We start from the raw sequence: 21,462 nt of genomic DNA on the forward strand, positions 1-21,462 counted from the left end.
GTGTCCAAGGGACAGAGCTGAAATTTATCAGTTAAGAAAAACATCCTTCTAAGAATGTCCTCCTATGGCAATAAAAATTTAAAATATTTCCTAACGGTTTCAGTCCATGAACCACCTGTTGACCTTCACTCCCCTGGCATGCCTTCTCTTTACTCTCTTTGTCAAAGTAACTTTCCTACAAAATCCACCACCCTTTACACCTCCATTTCTCCAAACTTCTTTTAGAGATTATTACAAGCCTGCTTACTCTGGCCATAACTGATGCAGAATCTCCAATCGCATGGACAGATTCTGGTATGAATCTTGGGTACAAATCTCTCTTTACCTGCAGCTTTATTTCTCCTCCATTCCCCAGCTTTGTCATCTCCTTCTGGTTCTGGAAGTCCTTATCTTTTCCCTAAAAACATAACTTCCGGCACAATCTCCCCTTTGTTTTTACATTAAATAACACTGTTTTTCAACTCTGACTAGTAGTGAAAGAAACAAAACGACAACCCCCTTCCCTTCGTAATCATCAACAGTATATTCTCCAGGCTCACTCTCCTCAACCAGACCTTGTTCTGCATATCCTCTTCTTTGGAAGCTGGCTGAAAATTTGAAATTATGTGCACAGCTTTTTTCTTCACCAATGACCAGCTACCCTCAACTTCCTGGCTTTCGGATGTTCTCACATACCTACCAGCTGACATTTCCTATGAAATTATTTCACATCTTCTGCCCTCTCAAGAATAAATCCATTTTGCAATTCTTCAGCTTCTTCAAGGAACTTTTCACTATTTGTTTACTTCCACTACGAGTCCAACAACAACTTGACTCTTCACTCCTAACTTTAAAAGCAGAAACGCAAAATTTGCCTCCACAACCCCCTAAGACAGCATCTATTTTCAGCCCACTGAGAGAGCTGGGCTGCTCTGCCCTTGTTCCTAGACTTTCCAGCTTTTCACCAAAATTAACCCTGTCTCATACCTTGGTGCAGGGTGATCATGTGCTGCTCAGTTCAAAGGCAACAATTTTCATATAAACCGTCTTTTGGGAGATCTCTGTCCCAGGAAAAGCACAAAATGCCCAAACAAACATTAAAAGCTGCAAATAGAAGTCCAGCAAGTAGACAGACTTGCTTACCTAGATCCCCAGTGCATGTCTTCCTTACCCAGCATAAATTACATACTAAATTCCATACCTTGTGCTCTGTTTGCTGCCGTCTTTGTTGCTAGGCTGCTCTGACTGTGAGTGCTTGGCTCCGAAGCAGCCTGCCAGGTATGACCAACAGCACAGCTTTCAAGCTGATGTCACTCATCCACGTCAGAATGCAAATCAGACAGCTCTTCTCACTCCATCATCCCTCACTGAGGGGGATGAGTACACCACCTTTGTTTTGCTCAGTAAAAAGAACAAGTACTGGTTCAGCCAGCTAAAACCACCACCAGAAAAGGCAGTGAATACCTCCATTCACTATCTCTTTGGTCAGAAGGTACTCGGAGCAGTGGGCCTGATTTTTTCTTAGCCTTTCTCTTGCTGCCAGTGTACTTACAGCAGATGCTCTTCTGGTTGCCCTTCACACCCCTCGCTCCTGCTGAGTTTTGGGGAGAGAAACTGCTTTCCTACCTCCATTCTTGTATGCTCAGGCAACACATCTGGATTCCTCCTGGCTATCCAGCCCCCCTTCCACCTTCCTGATACTTCCATTCTGTGTTTGAGCTCCATCAACAGTTCTATGTTCATCCCTGCAGGCCTCCCACCATTTCTGTTTGCCTTCCTGCACGTTGGGATGGACTACACTTCTGCTTGGAGAAGGCTTTCCTAGAAGATTGATCAGATGTCAGCACCTTTGCCTGCCAGGACAGTCTCCCGTGAGATCCTGCCAAGCAGATCCCTGAACAAGCCAAAACCTACCCTCTTGAAATTTCAGAAAACCCCAAGAACTTACACGCATATTTTGAAACACCACAGCTGCTTCTGCCATACATAGTCCTCCTCCAGAAAACTGGAGATGCTTCCCTACTAAGGCTGAAGAAACCTGGGTTGAAGTGCAGCACCCACTGTCAAAACAGTCTCCAAAATAAAGTGCTGTGAGTTACCAGTGTAAAAAGCAGCAGAGACAAAAGCTGAAGACCCTTGCAGGCTCGGTCTAGTGCTTACCCCATGGCTGTATTATTAAATGAAGTAACATTCCTTTATTACTTCCAGGGCAGGGTGAGGTAACACAAACCTCGCTGTCCTGACACTTGGGAACAATCAGTATTCTGCCACCGAACACCAACTCCACAAACAAAAAATTTTCAACAAGAAACCACAGGAGACTGCATGCTGATTGTTTTGATAAGGCACAAGAACACCATGTTCTACCACCACTGTGTAAAAAACTACAGACCATACATCTTAGTAAGAACATCAGACACAACTAGTGCCCAAGTAAGGCAACTGAGGCATTCAAAGCATCAGCTAGAATATCTCCACAAAATACATAAACACACCTATACCCAGATCTACATGTGTTTCTTGAGAGAGTACAAATGCAAAATGCAAGGAGGCACTTACAAAATTCAAACGAGCCACCCAGCAATTTCTTCGGATTTTTTCTTTCATTCTTTACTCTATTGCCTGCTATTTCCTCCAGTCCCGCCGTAGATATAGCAGGCACTGACCGATATCACTTGATAAAACTGAGGAAGAAAATCAAGTTACTGGCTTCAGGCCACAGTAAGCTAAGAATTCAGGTCAGAAGATCACAGAGAGAATTCAAGAGGGAGCTTACTTCCACCTGAATTGCTCATGTCTCCTTTCTCTGAATTAATCAGCACCAAACAAAACGAGTCAGGCAGTCTTAGCAAGGCCTTCCTCACAGCCAGTAAGAACTGCCAAAAAGCCCTCCAAGCAGGAATGCTGTTTATGTCTGAAGACTGTTCTAACAAGCAGTTTGTACACTAATAAAAGCATTTTCACAGATTCTGGAAGGAGAATGGGACAAAAAAGAATCACACTGTGAGAATACACACTGAATAAGTATCAAAACTTTTAAGCACAAGCAGCTTAAATCTCTTTCTTTTTCGTGAGATCCTCAGCACTCTTCCAGAGGCAAGTTTTGGCCTTATAACCCAGGTCCTGTGCATAGAGGTTCAGATGCTGGAGAAACAGAAAATATTTGCCCAGACCTTTTGATATAATACATACCCCAGACATCTTTTCTAGTGCCAACTGAATTTTTTCAACTAATTATCACTACCCCTGTTACTCAACAATCACATTATCAGGCCTCGAAAAGTTTAATTCTAACTTAAGAACTGGGAAAAACAGTAAGTAGATAGTAGGTTCAAGTTTCCAAGCCATACCCAAGTCAAATCAAAATACCACACAGCTCTCAATAAAGCCTCTTTCAGCTCCTGGGACAGTGCAATGCTTGTCTAATACATTACCTGATTCCTCAGCCCTTTCAAAGCATAAATATTTCTAAATAGTTGTACAGTTCTGGTCTGATGGCCCTCTCCTAGTCTGTCCTCTAAGAATCAACCTCGGCAAGCCTTTCTGTTCCCTTCCAGGAAACCTCTCCCCCTTCTAAGCCCTGCCACCTCTGGCCACATGCTTAATTCTGCAGTTTGTAGCAGCCATCAGAAGCTATTCATCCTTAGTTTCATCTAAAGTTTCTACTTCCCTGCAATGCAAAGCTTCATCATTGCTCCTTATTTGTACAGTCAACCCCTGCAAGTTCTCGGTTATGCTTCTGCCTCCCCAAAATGGACCGTTTCCCCCAAAGACACGTTTTGTAACTCATCACACCAGCAGCTCAGAGCATTCAGCTAAGTGAAGCACTGAACTCCTGAACTGCTAATCTTAGGTCAAAACGAGAGAATCACTTGTGATAAATAAGGAAGACAAAGAAACAGATGTGTGTTACTCCTCTGCCACAGATCTAGCAAAGATAAAACATCAAAGTGGAATTGGATCATCGTGAATGCCAACACAGATTATCTGTCAGTCGGGATGAATTTGTTTGCATGAAGTTGAGGGAGGCATCCTGTACCACAGCCTATTACACCTACAAGAGGCAGAGCATGACTTTTCACACAGTCCTTGTTCTCCTCCCTCATGCAGGGAACGCATGGGCTTTAATTACTTTGTATGTGCTGGCTTTGAATCTCAGTATCAACCGTTCCATCAGTTTCCCAGGTATTTGTTCCCATAAACTCCCCAGGCTGTTCCAAAGCTTAGAGAAAAAAAAAGAAGAAATCTAATTAGTCTAAAATTAAGATTTTTTAAAACAACACTCTTATACCCCTAAAACTAGTACCTGTTTTCATTATTTTTCATTTCAAAACACAAAACTTAAAACCTTATCTGAGAATAACATCTACATTCCCAACATTACCACAAAAGCAAAATACATTAAAAACATTGAGAAAGAAACAGCAACAGATAGAAAGATTTCCCTTTCTCCAAGATTAAAAGACTTGCGACTTGCGTTTCACAATCATTACTGCTTCATGAGTAATGCAATCTATCATATGATGATGGTTATTTAAAAACAAATTTCATACGAATTCTTCCTGATTAGCACAGATAACTTAAAAGCCCTGGAATATGGATAGCTTACAAAGCAGAATGTAAAACTCAGGTTCTTTCAACAGGCACTGACTGTCCTCTGTTCTTTGCTGGAGTAGTGTCTAACCTGAAGAGAACCTACTTACTACAACTGTGCACAACTCGTTATGGGACAGTGTATTATTTGTCATTATCTTGAAGGCTGCAGCCACACTGTGCTATTTATCCAGCAGTTTTGGTGTTATGGGAGGGTTTCTGAATCTGATGTACAACGGGACCATTTTCATGTCTGCCGAACGCAGACAGAGCGTTTATTTCAGGTTGCTTAGCCTAGGCAGTCGTCTCAGTCTTCTTACTAACACAGTCGCTCTTTAAGCTGCAGATTCTGCCTCCTGCTCTGCTAACAAGGAGTCCCTGCATTACTGCAGGTGTGAGGGGATCGTGACAAATAAGCACCGTATTTATTCCACACTGGGCCAGTCTCTCTACAATACCCACATTAATTTCTCTTCACTGCAGCCAGTCGTTCTGCCCTGCCTCAGCTGAGACAATCATGCCCACACCAGCCCTGAGCACAGCCCAGAGTGACAGCCACAGCCACTTACTTGGATCCCCCTGCACCAAGTCAGCACCTCTGGCTTTTGCAGCACAGCCCTGATTCACGCTGGCTGAGCTCAGGGTTTATTTTTAAAATACAGATACTAAGGGTCACTTTCTCCTTGTTCCAATTCACCACAAATCACTTCACTGGAAAAATCACATAGAAATTATTATTTTGGGAATTCTGCCTTCATGCTTTTACTTCAGAATCATCTGTAAACAGAAAAATTCCTCTGATCTTTTCTTTGAAAACATTAAACACAAACTCTGAGACAACATCTTTCAAATCCTCCAGAAGGAGGCTATACTTCATATATGTACAAAGAAAGACAAATGAAAAATAAAGAAGTAGCTGCCCAAAAAGCTCTGGTAGTATCCCCGGAGTAAAAAAACCCACCGCTTATTACAAAAAAAAATAACCTGAACAGAGCCTGTAGTTTACTTCTTTCAAGATTTCTTTTTTTTTTTTTTTTGGGGGGGGGGGGGGAGGTTTTGTCTTACCTATTTTGATTCAAAGCCTTGGCATTTGTTGGGTTGGAAGGTGTATGCCATACCCATCTCTGTGGCCATCCACGCAACAACCCCCACAAAGCAAAATGTTTGAAGAATTTCTTGATTTTTGGAAATCAGTTTTTAAAACAGAAACTAGTTGTTCTCAAAACCAATTTGAGGAAAAGCTGAATCAATCTTGAAGTTAATGGAATTACTGCAGTTGGTTCTCTGAGCATATTTCCTATTTTTACAAATGAAAGCTACTCTTGAATTAATTAAAACTAAAGCATATTGGACAAAGGAGTGGAAAATATGCACTGGATTCTCCACATTGCTGTGTAATTATGGACAAACATGCTAAGGGGTACTCCTCAGTAAACATGAATACACCACAAGAATTACCCCCAACAGAACAAACAGCCTTCTGTGGTTTTTCAAAACTGAGAGAATGATGGCATTTCATTTCTTTTTACTTAAGAACAATCTGTCATGGAATGCCAGTGGAATTAAATATTAAAACTTCAATGCAGATATATACCATACTATAAATACTATGCGTGTTAATACACGCATACAATAGAGACTCCCAATAAAATGGAAGCCTTTATTTGAAAGAGGAGGGCAGTCACAGAGATGGAACCAGGGCTTTCAACATAGTTCAGCAATCTGCAGAAAACAGCCCACAGCCAGGTCAGCGTGCGAGACCAGGACCACCACTGAGGCACACCGTGAGTACATAGCAGGACCTTACTCCTTTGATGGCAAGGATGCAACTGGTGCAGAGCAAGGCTTTGCACACTGTAGCCCTTTATGGCAGCTTTGCACCAGACCACTCTGGGCCAGGTCATGGCTCCTGGAACTGAGCTCCCCAACACGCTGGAACAAGAACCTGCATTGTGCATGCGGGGGCTTTATACCCTGCTGGGCAAGGATGCAGCGCCCCAGCTCCTGGCAGAGTTTGCTGTACACCTCTTTATCAGATAGACTCCAGATCTAGAGGCTGTTAGCTGGAGCTTTTACAACACAACCTGCAGCATGTTGCACTGCAAGGAAAACAGTGGTATAAATTCTAAACCTGTGACACATTCCATTGAAGTGTTCGAGCACGCTAATAATATTAACTAGAAAGAGGATAACTCACTTTACTAGTAGGAAGTAATTACATGATCTAAAATAGACCAATCTATTTTAAAGTAAGTTCTTCTACCAGATAGACTCTTGGCTTCCCCTTTCCCCTTAGGTGAAAGCATGGGGTTTCTCCTACAGGGAAGAAACCTGGAACAGACATTAGAAATACAAGCAGGAGATAAAACGCAGAGCACAATAAGCAATCCTGACCCTGGAAATCTTATTACATTTTTGTTCTTATCAACAGGCTCTAAATGCACAGCTAAATTAGAGTCAGTTCAAAACTGCACTCCCTTCTCTAAATTGGCTTTTAGTGTGTACTTGTTATGTCATAGCAACGTCTGGAGAGATCCAAAGACTCAAAATTTTATAAAAATGTGATTTTTCCAGAGTCCTATGAGATACAGACTCAATTTTCAGCATTTCAGAGAACGAGTACATGCAGTTACAGCCCATGGTACAGAAAATCAAGATGGACTATTTGTTTTGACTTGTGGATGTTAGTCCTTTGAGATTCTACAACCTCATGTCTTGTAAGTTTGCTTTCACCTGAACAAAGCCAAAGACTGGAGCACAGGCAACCACGGCAAGGGAAAACACAGACGTGTTTCCTTTAAGATTGTATCAATGGGTGGAGAGATCTACTACAATTCTCAAAATGAAACTGCTGCTCTTTCCAGCATGAAAAGATACCCCTGCTGAGCCAGGTTCCTTATAACTTAGAGCCAGTGTAAACCAACACTGCCATCAAAGACCAGACCCTGGCCTCCACCCGTTCCTGACCAGCACTCCCAATTCACTGCCACTACAAGGCTTCACAGAGAACCAGGCTGAAAAAAAGAGATTTGAGTTAAAACCTAAACTTTCTTTATTTTGACTCAGGGTTGATTTCACCCCACACTGGTTCCTCAGTGCAACTCACCACCCGGTTTCAAAATCATTTGTGCAAGCTCAGAGCAAGGTAGGAGAGAAAAGCACAGGTGGCTTGGGAAGGCAAAGGTGTTACTTCAGAAACGCAGCTCAAGCTGACCAAACTGTACTGTTGCAGAAAATGCCTGCATTGAGCTCCCAATGTCCAACGGCTATACCATACCTGGAAATATCTGGATTCATGGCATCAAGTCTTTACTGGTCTCTGCAAAAGGAACCTGAAAAAACAAACAAACAAACAAACAGAACTCAAAATTAAGCCTAAATAGATTATATATGCACCCCAAACAATTTCTGAGTGTATATATGCAACTAACCCTTTATCACTTAAAACATTGTTTGTTTCTCCCGTATTTCTCTTAAGGGTGAGTAGCAAGGATACAAAACTTTTCCCTACTCATCTTAGACCTGAAGAAGTGGTGTACAATAGCATTCTAGCTGCGTTTTACTCTCTTGCAGAGAAAAAACTGGCTATGAATTAAGACACGAAGATTCCCTGAGAGTTCTTTTGTTTTAAAACAACTGCTTCCAAAGTCTTGACAAACCATCATAACCCAGATACATGGCAACCCAGCTGCTACAGAACAGGCATTAGATCATTGATCTGCTGCAAGCAGCAGTGACAAACCAGACTCTTTTATACTAGTTCTGTGTACAGTTCTCTCCAGAAAGATTAGTCCCATGGTTATAAATACCTTGGAAGAAAACAAGGCAAAGCTCAGAAATATCCCTAGATAGCTACAGCCTTACCAGCTGCAGCTGTACTGACTAAACACTCATTTACCATAACCACTACTCACAAGTAGAAATAACTGCTTTGCAGTTTGGTTTTTGTATATTGAGCCCATATATGCTGCTTCCTAGAATCAGACAATGCTAAAGTGCATGACCTACAGAGGCATCCAGTTCCTTCCCTGGCCTGGGAAGTAATGTTCTTTGCCATACACATCCCAGAAAAGAAAAATTTATCTAAATAGAAAGCTATTTTTCCCCAAAAGCTCTGCAGGGAAGAGTTCAGAATATTACAGAAGCTGGTGTAATATACAGAATAAAAATTTAGGAAAATATTGTTAATTTTCTTGATGTGTATCTCAAAGGACAGAAAGCAATCAGACTTCCCCAACACCTTTTTGCTTCTTGAGCCCTCTTGGGCTCATGAATGTAATCAAAGATCCTCACATCAGCTGCCTTTCAGAAAAATTCTCAATTGCAAGAATCACTGATATAGTTCAGGTTTTTTTTTTACTGGATACTGCTAGGTCCATAAAAAATTGGATGTTGTTGTGATAGTGACTCTTCAGAGCTTGTGCTCTCCTTCAGACCAGATACCATTTAAGTTCTGCACTCAAAATGATATCAGAAAACCATATGTAGCCTTCAAAACCACAAGCTTCCATCAAGCTGGTGACCTCATGAAGACAAGAAAAGGAACTCCCTTAAAATGAAGCCGCCTTCAGCTCTATTTCTGCCCAAGAAGTGCATACTAGAAACCTGACCTTTTAAGCCTGTGATGATGTCTGCATGAGTACACAACCTCTGGGCTTCAGAGTCCAGACAGGTCGGTGTCCCCAGGCAGACTTGGGAGGTAAAAGCAGGCAGTTTAGACATTCCCACACACCACCATTTGTCTCTCTTTCTTGGTAGAGTAGGGTCTCCCCAGACACTGTTGAAGAACAGGGCACCAACTCAGAAGAGACATTTTTATTTTGGTAAGAGCTGAAATACAGCGTTAATTCCTCAAGCGTAGCTTGCAGAGTTGGCAGCAGGAATCTAATCTTTGCCACATGTGAACAGAGAATCTGAGTCTCTCTGAATTACCTGTTTGACAGACTGCAAAAATAAATCCAGTTTCTGTGGATTTCGGTGGACTGTAACAGAAGGACAGTGTAATAATAATTTTTCATTGCAGGTATTTGTTCTTCCTGCCTGGAAGCAGCTATCAAGCTGAGAATCTCTACTCTCTGCTTCATCTCCTTAACTCTTAACACAAGAATTAGATTAAGAAAAGTAGTATTTTAGATTAAGTTCACCAGTTTGTAACAGGTAATAAACCAGAACAAGTATTCTTCACTCTAGTGGGTTTGCATGGCGGGGGGGGGGGGGGGGGGGGGGGGGCAGGTTACAGGGGGGGCTTCTGTGAAAAGATGCCAGAAGCTTCCCCTGTGTCCAATGGAGCCAACACCAGCTGGCTCCAGATGGACCCGCCGCTGGCCAAGGATGAGCCAATCAGCGATGGTGGGCAGCATCTCTGGGATTGAGTACCAAGAAGGAAAAAAAAAAATAATTCTGTGCCAGCAGAAGAAAGGAGTGAGACACTGTGAGAGCAACAACTTTGCAGACACCCGGCTCAGTGCAGGAGGCAAGAGGAGCTCTAGGCACCGGAGCAGAGATTCCCCGGCAGCCCTGGTGAAGACCACTGTGAGGCAGGCTCACTCAACCCATGGAGGTCTGCTGTGGAGCAGATAATCCACCTGCAGCCCGTGGAGGACACTACTCTGGAGCAGGGGGATGTCCAAAGAAAGCTGTGACCCATGGAGAGTCCAGACTGAAGCAAGTTTCCTGACAGGACTTGAGACCTTGTGGGGGAGCCACGCTGGAGCAGTGCGTGAACTGCAGCCTGTGGGAGGGACCCCATGCTGGAGCAGGGCAACAGTGTGAGGAAGAAGTGGCAGAAACATGTGGAGAGCAGGCTGTAACCCGCAGTCCCCATACCCCTGCACCACTCAGGGGGAGGACGTAGGGAAATCGGGAATTAAGTTAAGCCTGGAAGAAGGGAGGGTTGGGGGGAAGCGTGTTTTTTCTCATTTGAATGGTAATAAATTAAACTAATTGCCCCAAGTCGAGTCTGTTTTGCTTGTGAGGTTAATTGCTGAGTGATCTCACCATCCTTATCTCGAGTCTTTTGTTGTATTTTCTCTACCCCATCCAGTTAAGGAGGGGAGTGATAGCGCGGTTTTGGTGGGCACGTGGCATTCAGCCACTGTCAAACCACCACGCTCACTCAGCAGCATTGATTCTAGATAAAAAGCACTTCTGGCTTAACATCAGATGCACTTTTCAATTTTGCCAGCTTCTTTGCTGCTCTGAATGCAAGCATCTCACAAAGTCTTTATCTTCCAACAGACAAGCTTAGGTTAACAATTTTGTAAGCTTTTTCCTTTTAAAACAAGCAAACAAAAAAAAAACAACCCCAAAAAACAACCAGAAATGGAGGGAAAGCTCCTCTGCATGTTTAAGTCTCTGTAAGTTTCCTGACTATCTTGATAAGCCCAAGCTTGTAAATACATCAATCACCAGCGGTCTCAGATCTCACAACCAGTTGTCCCTGTTGGCCAAAGGGAGAGATGGCTCCTTCAGGGGACAAACATCACCGCGTCTGTCCTCTCAAGCACACCCTCCATCTGACTTCTGCAAAACTTACCTTGTAAACTTCACATTACACTTGCAAAACAGGGAATTACCTTTAGATGCTGATAAATAAGCAACCTTCTCCACATGTGGCTAGCTAGAAAAGTCAGATATCTGAGTTTACATGAAGCATCATTACCTACCCCAGGAACGCCCACTTCATGCCAATACCCGACTTCAGCCTTACTCAAGGGCCAGCACTTCCTAAAACCGACCATCTGACCTGGGTGTAAACGATGCCAGAAGTGGTATTCATCACTAAGCATCTAGTTTGGGGGGTTTTGGAACTTTAAGCCAAGACTGATCCGCCCCCCCCCCCGCTTATACTATTTAAATGTTACATTACACCCATCTTTTTAAAAAAATTACAGTCTTTCAGCCTCGTGGCCAGCTTTGCCATCCTTTTCCCTAGGAACAGTTTTCATTGCCAGCAAGAACATCTCCCCTCAGGCTCACCATTTTTCACGCCACGGGTTAAGAGTGAAGTCCCGAAAGCTCAGCCAGGAGCTGCGGGGGGACAGAACGGCTGCTCACAGTTCCGCCGCGGCCGCCTGCGCTGACCCTCCTGGCCGCAAAGGCAGCTCAGTACAACCCGTTATTTCTGCATTGATTCCATACGACCTGCGGGCGCGGCACCCCCCGCGGCAGCGCCGCTGGTTCTCCTGCAGCAGAGCCCCCGGCCCGCCCCCCGCCTCCGCCGCGTCGGGGCCGCCCGCAGCAGCCGCGGCCCGAACCCCCCGGCCCGGCCGAGCGGGAACCCGCGCTCACAGACCAGGCGCCACCGGCCCCCGGGCCCGCCCCGCCGCGGGCACCGACCCCCTCCAGCACTGCCGCTCCCCCTCCTCACGCACCACAACCACCCCTCAGGCACCGATAACCCCCCCCCAGGCACCACAAGCCCCTTCAGGCACCGGCGCCCCTCCCTCAGGCACTGCCTCCCCTTCTCCTCACGCGCCACATCCCCCCCTCAGGCACTGATGCCCCCCCTCAGGCACCACATCCCCCCCTCAGGCACTGACGCCCCCCTCACGCCCCACATCCCCCCCTCAGGCACTGACGCCCCCCTCACGCCCCACAACCCCCCCTCAGGCACTGGCGCCCCCCTCAGGCACTGGCGCCCCCCCTCTGGCACTGGCGCCCCCTCTCCTCACGCACCACAAGCCCCCCTCACGCACTCATGCCCCCCCCTCAGCCACTGACGGCCCCCAGGCACCGCCACCTCCCCGCCACCTTTCCAGGCAGCCCCCGCCCCGCCGCCCCCCCTGGACTCAGCCCGGGCACCGCCAGCCCCACGGACCCCCGCCGTTACCTCTCCCCCTGCCGCCTCCGCCGGGACGGCGCCCACCCGGTCTCCGCGGAGACCCGCGCCGCGCCCGGCCCCTGCGCGGAGGAGGCGGCGGTCGCGGGGCGGGGCCGGACCCGCTCACCGCCGGGCCGGGCCGGGCCCCCCCTCGCCCCGCGCCGGCCACCGCCTCCCGGCCTCAGCGCCGCCGCGGGCGGGAGGGCCCGGAGCGCAGGGCGCCGCGGCCTCCCTCGGGCGGGGGGGGGCTGGCACCGGGCACGGCGCGCTCGGCGAGGCAGGCAGGTGCTGGTGGCCCGGGGGCGCTTCACCCTGCCCGCGCCTCGCCGGGGGGGGGGGCCGGGGGCGGCACCGCCTTCAGGGAGCACCTGGCCGGGCAGCCCCCCCGGGGGTGCGAGTGTCCCGGGGGGGGGGGACGGCCGGGACAGCACACGTGAGTGACCCGCCAGGGCAGCCCCAGCAGAACGACGCCACCGGAACCCTCATTTTCTGTAATGCTGCCGTTCACATGGTGCCATTTACAGCTGCCGAAGCGAGAACGAAATGGTAATGAACGAGCCTAATGGTTATTTTACGTGCTCCTCTCATGAGTGCAAATGAAAAGCTAAAGGAGTGCTGCCAGCCTTTACCAGACCCTTGCTCCTCTTGCAGTCTGATGGCAAAGCCAGCCTTCAGCCACCCTGCCCAGCCAGCTTCTGGGCCTCTTCTTGCCTGCATGCTTCCCCACTTTCCCCTGTAACCCTTTCTTTTACCTCCATTTCTCTCCTAAAGCTCTTTGCAACAAATCTGCTGGTTCCATGCCCAAGCATATGTTCTATCACTAGTGTAAAAATGCGTTTTAAACACAACTAGGAACGCATACACACACAATTATATTCTAAAACCCCAAAATCATGCCCCAAGCAGGACATGGAGCAGGCTAGAAACACCTGCGTGGATGATGCCATTTCTGCCCCATGTGCAGGTGCAAATGCAGAACCCATTTATGTTGCACATTTCACCTTTTCCCATCAATTAATGAGTTTAATTTAACCCAGCATTTTCTTCACAAGTGAAGGAAAAAAAGGGGGAGAAAAATGAGGTACTTCAGCAAGGTGCAGCTGCTCATTATATGGAAAAACAGCAGTTGAAGTACTACACGTTATTTCAGTCAAAACATGGAGAAAGAGCTAATACTGTTGACCGCAGCTTTGGAATCGTTGCAGTACAGCTGTGTAGATTTTAATGCCAGAAAAAAAAAAAAAAATCCTTAAGATGATCTATTCTGTCATCCTGTGTCACATAGGCCAAAAAAATTTCCACCCCATCATTCTTGTTTCGAGCCTTGGGAGTACAGATCATGTGTACTATTATTGTTTGCCAGTGTGCTATAATGCATTCTTGGAGCACTTAAGACCATTCTCTCATCTTACTAAAATGCTGTCCATTGGCTCTTTTATTTCCAGACTTTTCTAAAGCTGTAGTCAGCACGGTTATGATGAGGATGGTTATAAATATCTGCGTAGACAGAAACGTTAAAAATTTCAAAACACATACAGTGACTTGCTGCAGTTTTCTCACTTACACATTTCAGTCCATATGCTCGGTTCCAATCACGCAACACACAATCAAGCTGGTAGCAGCTGATGGCTCAAAACCAGTTTCTGGTCCAGTAGCCACGTTGCCACGAACAGATGAGTATCCAGGCAAATGTATCAGTGAATATATGTACACGAGGAAGTAGGGCCCTGGAGTTACAGTCATGTCAGGAACCTCTGGCCATATCGCAGCCAAGCCTTGGGGGGACCCCAGTGCTCCTCAATGCAGGTAGCAGTCCTGCAGCTCATCGCGTGGCATCACTGCAACCAACTGCAAACAGTGCCTGACCTGCAGCGCCTGCGTTTATAAAGCCAGCTTTTCTGGGTCTGATCCAAAGCCCACTGATGTCAATGAAAAACTCCCACTGGCTTCCAAAGGAATGGGACTGGGCCTTCCATGAGCAAAAATCTGCTCATTTCAGCGTGTGCATAGGGTGAAACAAAAACATCTAAGACCACTAGAGCAAAGGAAGGGGCTGTGTTCAGGGTGTTATTTGTCTCTTTTTGTTTCGTGGGTTAGCTGTGACTCTTTCAGTTACAGAGGTGTGAGCCCTGCCACTCAGGAGGAGCGGTGCCTGTGTAATCACCAGAGAGTCAGCAACACACAGACCTGCAGCAGCATCAAGCACAGCACAAGCCTGCAAGGCTCCACACAGCAAAGCAACACAGGACACAAAACCTTGGTGAGCAGCCCTGACCCATGCGTGCCTCGGCAGTTGTATAAATCATGGTGAATTCTGAACTATGACTACGAGTGCTAACACTGCTCCTCTCTCCCACTGTAGAGAGTGCTCCCTTGCACCAGTCTTTTTGGGATATGTACCTTGAGACATCCAAAGAGGCCTGAAACACAAAGATGGACAAACAGTCTCTAAATATCTTTTTCAAGTTGTTTCATGAAATAATTGGGATTTGAAGTACTTAAAAATCACTTATCATTTCAGAACATAGGCTGCTGAACCCCTGATGGGTTAGTATTTATATTGGAATGTATTTAAGAGTAAGAAACCCAGGTTCTTTTAAATGTAATCATTTATCCACCAGCTGCCCACTGTGAGAAGGATGATACTGTGTTCAGATGTCAAACAAGCCCTCTAGTTATAGTCTATGAAAAAGTCACCCTCTGAAATCCTGCTCAACAGGCCGGGCCTCACTGTCCTTAGGCTACAATGTCCCTGTGCGATGCTGGGATGTGATGGGCTCTACTGGAAACCCTGAAGTCTGGCCTTTGCCCATGTTGACAGCACCCTCGTGTGGAAAACCGGAGTCCTTGCACACACAGCCCTGGTCTAATTAAACTCCAAACATAAATGAAGGCTGATAAGCGTACAGCTGGGTGCGCACCAGGGTGGGGGGTGGTGAGGTGAGTGCTCCCGTGTGATGCAGCGCACAGTACTGCTCCACCTTCCCACCAACAAAACCGACTTCAGTTATAGTGTGGAGAATAGCTGGAACCTTAAATTTTAAGTTCAAGTCACTCCGAGTCGTGACTCTCATGACACCTCATCCTACCATCTTCCCTGTGCACCTATCAGTCCTAAGGATCCCAAAGCCATTGTAATTCAAGACCAAGACACAGCATAACCATGGGATTAGTTCATCTACTCCTGAAAACTTCCTGTTTGTGAAGAAATGGGGAGGCTGTCTTCAGTAGATATTGCAGTTCCTCAGATCTTAAGAGAGGATGCTGTGAGGCAGTGTCTAACTGGAACTGCACAGATCGTTCAGGGAAGACCACGCAATTATTTACAGCTGAAATCTGACAAAATGCTCTTGCTAACATGACTGTCCTTTGGAACAAGCCTTTCTGATTATCACTTCATGTCACTTTGTCAAAGCAGAGAAAGTTGGGAATTTGGAAGGAGTCATCAGTAGCAGACAAACTCAGAAACCTACTTCCCTGTAGATTATGGTGAGGCACGTTATGGTCATGGTTATGGTCAGGTCGCGAGGGTGACAGTGGATAGGTACTATGCTTCTCAAGAGAAAGCCCAACCATTCTTAATGCACCAAACCTCCCCTCTAGAAATGCTCTTGTTCTAAGTCGGTGACATTACTCTTGCCAACACTCCTAACCCTGACAGGCTAAGGAGTCTTAATAAAGTCTTTGTGTAATCAGCTAAGCTACATAATTCAAAAAAAAAATCCTCATGTCTTCACAGAAAGTGGGTAACACTTGCAAGTCTGCTGGCCACCCCTTCTTTAGAGACTATGAATTCTAGCTCCACTTGGGCACCTCAACATCTGCCTGCTTGCTAGACCTGACTGGCACAGTTTCAGCATTGGCTGGGGTCAATAAGGTAATGGGCATTTACATTATTACGGTGTACCAGGAGTCCAGCTCCATTTGCAGCTTAACAAAGTATAATGCAATAATACAATGCACTGTGCACGTAAATGCTTCAGATCCTGTTTCTCTGAAGGCCATTGGAGGCTGAACATTACAACAGCAAGAGCTTAGCTTTACTTCCAGCACCTTTACAAACACCACACAGGTTCTTCTGACACTGGATGTTCACTGTGCCGTCTTACACTGGAAGCGCCGACATATATCGCATGTGTTGTGGTAACATTGAAAAATCTTCGATTCAGTGACTTGTACCCAGATCCTTGACTTGTTTTTACATTCTCATAAAGTATAATAAGCAACATGAACTCACCAAGAAAAATTCTTTCATATACCCTCCCAGACATCAAGTGCTCAGATTGCTTTGAGCAGATCTCTGCCATCTTAGTTACCCTGAAATACAGAATAGCTAGTGGGATTTAAAGAATGTCTTGATTTGGAAGAGATTATATACATTTGCAAACCTAGGTCCCTTCTCTCTCCTTCCACCAATGGCTAGTCCTGCAAAAAAGCAGTGTCTTCTACAAATTTTCTGGAATAACAGTTGCCTTTTGAGGGTCAATATCATCCCAAGAGATTCCAATAACATTGATCACACTATTCCCTAGGGAGATAATGTGCAGCTCCCTGTTGGTAACACTGTATGGATATTTTTGTTCATCTGCTTTCCTTTTTCCCACTTAGATAATCCTCAACTCTTGATGCCACGCAGTTTCTTCACTCATTTCAAGCCTGATGCAGAATTTTTATTCAGAGACACTGGGTCCCTCTCCTGAACCTGTCTTTCAACAGCTGTCTGCTACCGGGGCTCTGCCCTAAATCCTGCAGGTGACAGGTGATGGCCCACTGACACAGCTCCACTTCCTTTCTTTCCCACTGCCATATCCACTGCAATCCTCTGACATCGGTGTCTGCCCTTACTGTGCTATTTGGTTTCTCAGCTCTCATATTTAGGCTGATGGAGGGGCCTCAGATGCCCTGTGTAACAACATCCCCATGCTTATTGCAGTCCACTTACCCACTTCAGCTGCTGGTGTCCACTGCACTGCCTCACTCGCACATTTTTCCTGCCGTTTATCAGTCCAGTTTGGTTGTCCTTGGGTATCCTTACAACCTCGGGTACCTGGAGGTGGTTTTAGCCTGATGCTCAAGTTCAGTAGCTTGAGCAAAAGTTATGGCTTTGTGAAAGTAAAAGGAAAAAGAGAGGTGCAGACACCATGAGCAGCCTCAGATGCTGTGCGCCCCCCTCCCCTCAGTTCTAGGCTCTGTGGGAAGGCACAAGGGAGCAGCTTTGTTCCTATTTTAAGTACAGACCAAAGCAGCCAAGTGCCATTTTGTCTCCCCTCTGCAGCCTGGCAGGATTTGTGTTACAAACCTCAAAGGACTGCTACTGAGTGTGCTGCTCCAGGGGATTACAGATGAGAAAGCTGTCCTGGGATCCCTGTCCTTCTTGAAAGGGCTTCTAAAGTATACGACCTGTGGCTAATATTAGACACTGCAACTTAAGCAAGCAATCCAATGCCCTTTCTGTAACGCTTGGCTCTGCCCACTCCTGCTGCGATCCCAGCCTCTAGCACCATTTTCAGGGTGAATGCCAGGACCCCAGGACTCCTGTCTCTGGGCACTTAAGAGTCCTTCCCTTTGCAGCCATGTAACTGGTGCCACAAAACTTGGGCCACCTGCTTTCTGAGCCACAGAACGGTCCCCTCAGTTTCTCACTCTCACAGAGCCCAGCTCCCAAACTGAAAAAGTCCAACCACTGCTCCCACACAGAAGGTGCCAGGAAGGAACTCTTGCTGGCTCCCACCTTGCCTTGCTAGCTGTGTGACTGTCACAACAAAACTACAGCTACCTGCTTTTTGAGCCAAGAAAAAATATATCTCCCCTCACTTTTGCACTCTAATGGAGCTCAACTTGAACATTGGAAATGTCCAGCCACTGCTCCCCTGGACAAAGTGCCAGGAAGGTCTTCTGGCGCTGGCTCTCACCCTGCCCTGGTAGCCATATAACTGACATAAACAAAGCTTGGGCTACCTGCTTTCAGAGCCAAGAAAACGGTCCCCTCACTTCTGCAGTTTTTGTGCGTTCACACTCTTAATGCAGCCCACTTGAACATTGGAAGCATCCAGCCACTGCTCCCTTGGAGAAGGTGCCAGGAAGGAATTCTGTTGCTGGCCCTCACTTTCCCTTGGTAGCCATGGAACTGCCACAACAAAATTTGGGCTCCCTGCTTTCTGAGGCGAGAAAATGGTTCCCTCACTGTCGCATGGTCCTTGTGCTTTCACACTCTAACAGAGCCCAAACGTGCACTGGAAACACCCAGCAACTGCTCCCACACCGAAGGTGCCAGGGAGGAATGTTGGTGCTGGCCCTCACCTTCCCTTGGTAGCCATGTGGCACAACAAACCTGGGGCTCCCTGCTTTCTGAGCCAAGGAAACGGTCCCTGTGCTTGGTCGCTCTAATGGAGGCCAGCTTCAAAGCTATACACGTCCAGCGACTGCTCCCACACCGAAAGTGCCAGGACGGAATTCCCTCGCGGGCCCTTCCCCTCCCTTGGCAGCCATGGCCGCGGTGTGGACCCCCCGGGCCGGGCCCGCCCTGTGCCGCAGCATGGCCCCCGCCCGTTCGCTCTCACAGAGCACAACGCCCAGACTGAAAGCGCCCAAGCAATGCTCCGGCAGGGAAGGCGCCAGGCAGGAGTCCTGCTGCTGGCCCTCCCCGGGCCCTGGCAGCCGCAGAACGACCGCGACAAGCCGGGAGCTGCCGCCTCGCGTCCCCGGAAAGCACAGGGCCCGCCGCCCCTCAGCCGGCCTGCCCCTGCCCCTCAGTCCTCCGGAAGTCGCGCTCTATGGGCCGGCGGTCCTCCAGCCCGCCGGAAGTGCCCGTCAGTCCTCCAGGGGCGGCACTCTATGGGATCGGGCTAGGGTGGCTGCCCGGCGGCGGGTGGGCGGGGGGAATACCGGTCTGTGGGCTCAGAAAGCAGGGAGCCCAAGCGTTGGTGGCAGTCACATGGCTACCAGGGTACAGGGAAGGGCCCGCGGCAGAATTCCTTGCAGGCACCTTCTCTGGGGGAGCAGTGGCTGGATGGTTGTTGGAGTTGGGCTCCAACAGAGTGTGAAGGTGACGGCGGGACTGTTTCCTGGGCTCAGCAATGAGGTAGCCCAAGTTTTGTTGCAGTAGTCACATGGCTAGCAAGGCAAGGTGAGAGCCAGTGACAGAATTCCTTCCTGGCACCTTCTCCATAGGAGCAGTGGCTGGATGGTTCTACCGTTCGAGTGCGTAAGGGATGGGGGGGGGCGTTTTCTGGGCCCAGCAATGAGGTAGCCCAAGTTTTGTGTGTCCCTCACATGGCTACCAGGGCAGGGTGAGGACCAGCACCAGAATGCCTTCCTGGCACATTCGCCTCGGGAGCAGTGCCTGGACGGTTCTGACATGCGGGTTGTGCCCTGCCGGAGTGGGCCTGGGGGGCCGTCCTGTGGCTCAGGACGTGCAGCCCATGTGGACCACCAAGGTGAGATGAATGAGGGGGATGAAGGTAGAAATAAAAGGGACCAAGAAATGATTTGTTGGGGGTAGCTGAGGAGGAAAGAGGTCTACACAAGACCGCAGCTGACTGAGCAGTGGATGATAAGCAGGAGAATTCAGCATCAAATGACTTCAACAGTAAGAGATGACATCCCGATTTCTCCTGCTCCTCGGGCTGCCTGCTTTGATGCTCTGTGGTTTTAGGGGACCGTGGTGTCTTGTGAACATCCTCATTTGGATGAGCACTTTCCTTCACCAAACTACCAGGATCTGCTTTTCTTTGACCTGGTAGCACCTGTAAAAAGATGGTGTTTGGATGAAAAGTCTGTGTCTGTGCAACAAGTAGTGGGTTCTCTGCTTTGTCCAGTGCTAATCCCTGCCTCACATCTCTTTGCTGACATTAGTTCAACTCTGAAGTGGCAATTCCTGATTGTTTTGGCACCTTCCTGGTGGGGCCAAAAATTGTAACCAGGAAAACTCTCCAAACCAAATAATAGTTTCAAAAGCCAACAGTGGTTTCTGGCAGTGCTGGGGGTGGTGGTGCGGATTTTTCCTCCTAACATGCACCCCAAGCTACTCAAGGGTAAACATTACATACAGCACAGTACTTGCATACTCGTAGTGCATGACATATTCATTTTCATTCACGCACAGGATTGTTTACAAGTTTCTAATGCAGATTAGTACGTGCCCTCAGCACTGCTGAAGCTTTTTACCAGGTCCGCATGCTCCCCAAGCAGGGGGTTTGCCCTCTTTTGGGGGGGCTGTTTGAGTTGGAGGTGCAATCTCCCATTGCCACAATTACCTTGGTCCTACTTTCAACTAATTTGCTGAGGATAACAACACCTTATCAGCTTGTCTCCTCTTGCGGCCAGAGCTTCCTCACTTGGAGGTTTGTTTCTGCATAATTTACATTAATGGGGTTCTTACCGTTATCTCGTTTCCCAGGTTTTGCTCCCTTGATTAGAAGTCCTTTAATTCATCAGTTTTGATGACTTGAGATGGTGGGTGCTTGAGAGAGTGACTCATTTAATGGCTTGAGAAGGTGGGTCAGCTTGACCTAAACTTTGTGCACTAAATCAGAGTTTGGTAATTCGGGAGTTCGGGCAACACTGGCACCTGCTGTGTGGGAGCCGTAGCGAGATGTTTCCAACATGGGAGATGGGCACTGAGAGTTGGGAAGTGCAGGGACAGTTCCCTTGGCTCAGAGAGCAGGTAGCCCAAGCCCTGTTGCAGCAGGTCCGTGGTGGCCAAGGGCTGGTGAGGGCCAGCAGCAGAACTCCTGCCTGGCGCCTTCCCTGGGGGAGCAGAGGCCAAACATTCCCATTTGTGGCCAAGGGCCTCTGGTAGAGCTGAGGACACACTGTAACTGTGCTCTTGGCTCATCCATGGAGGTGAGGAGCTGTTTCAGCATGCTGGAGGGGTTGGATGCATCCCTCTTTGAACAGAAAGAGGCTCACACCATGGAAAAACTTCTTTTTAAAGCTACTTCTCAATAATCATCACTTCGATCTTGCCCAGGCCAAGCTTGTTGGCTGCTACTCGTGCAGATGATGCTCTCAAGGTGTGGTACCATATATCTGCCGAATGGGAAATATCATTGCAAGCTGTAAAGCAT

General features: G+C 47.6%; 1 protein-coding gene across 7 annotated transcripts in view; it reads right to left on the minus strand.

Moving 5' to 3' along the window:
• The window catches only part of LOC101922241 (ceramide synthase 4-like), a 48,266-nt gene extending 29,143 nt beyond the window's left edge, over positions 1 to 19,123 (minus strand). The window contains exons 1-4 of one of the 7 annotated variants that reach the window (XM_055804826.1): positions 12,404 to 12,587; positions 11,551 to 11,601; positions 11,238 to 11,317; positions 7,850 to 7,904 (exon numbers count right to left, since the gene is read on the minus strand). In XM_055804826.1, the coding sequence (XP_055660801.1) occupies positions 7,850 to 7,869 (20 nt within the window). In that variant the 5' untranslated portion in view covers positions 7,870 to 7,904; positions 11,238 to 11,317; positions 11,551 to 11,601; positions 12,404 to 12,587. Of the gene's footprint in view, positions 1 to 2,538; positions 2,662 to 7,849; positions 7,905 to 11,237; positions 11,318 to 11,550; positions 11,716 to 12,403; positions 12,588 to 17,336; positions 17,497 to 17,693 lie in introns of those variants that run through there. The other 6 variants (XM_055804824.1, XM_027783206.2, XM_055804827.1 and 3 more) reach the window with 6 other exon arrangements.
• Between the last annotated feature and the right edge of the window lie 2,339 nt (positions 19,124 to 21,462).

This window comes from Falco peregrinus, chromosome 5 (genome assembly GCF_023634155.1).
Source record: "Falco peregrinus isolate bFalPer1 chromosome 5, bFalPer1.pri, whole genome shotgun sequence".
Classification (NCBI taxonomy): domain Eukaryota; kingdom Metazoa; phylum Chordata; class Aves; order Falconiformes; family Falconidae; genus Falco; species Falco peregrinus.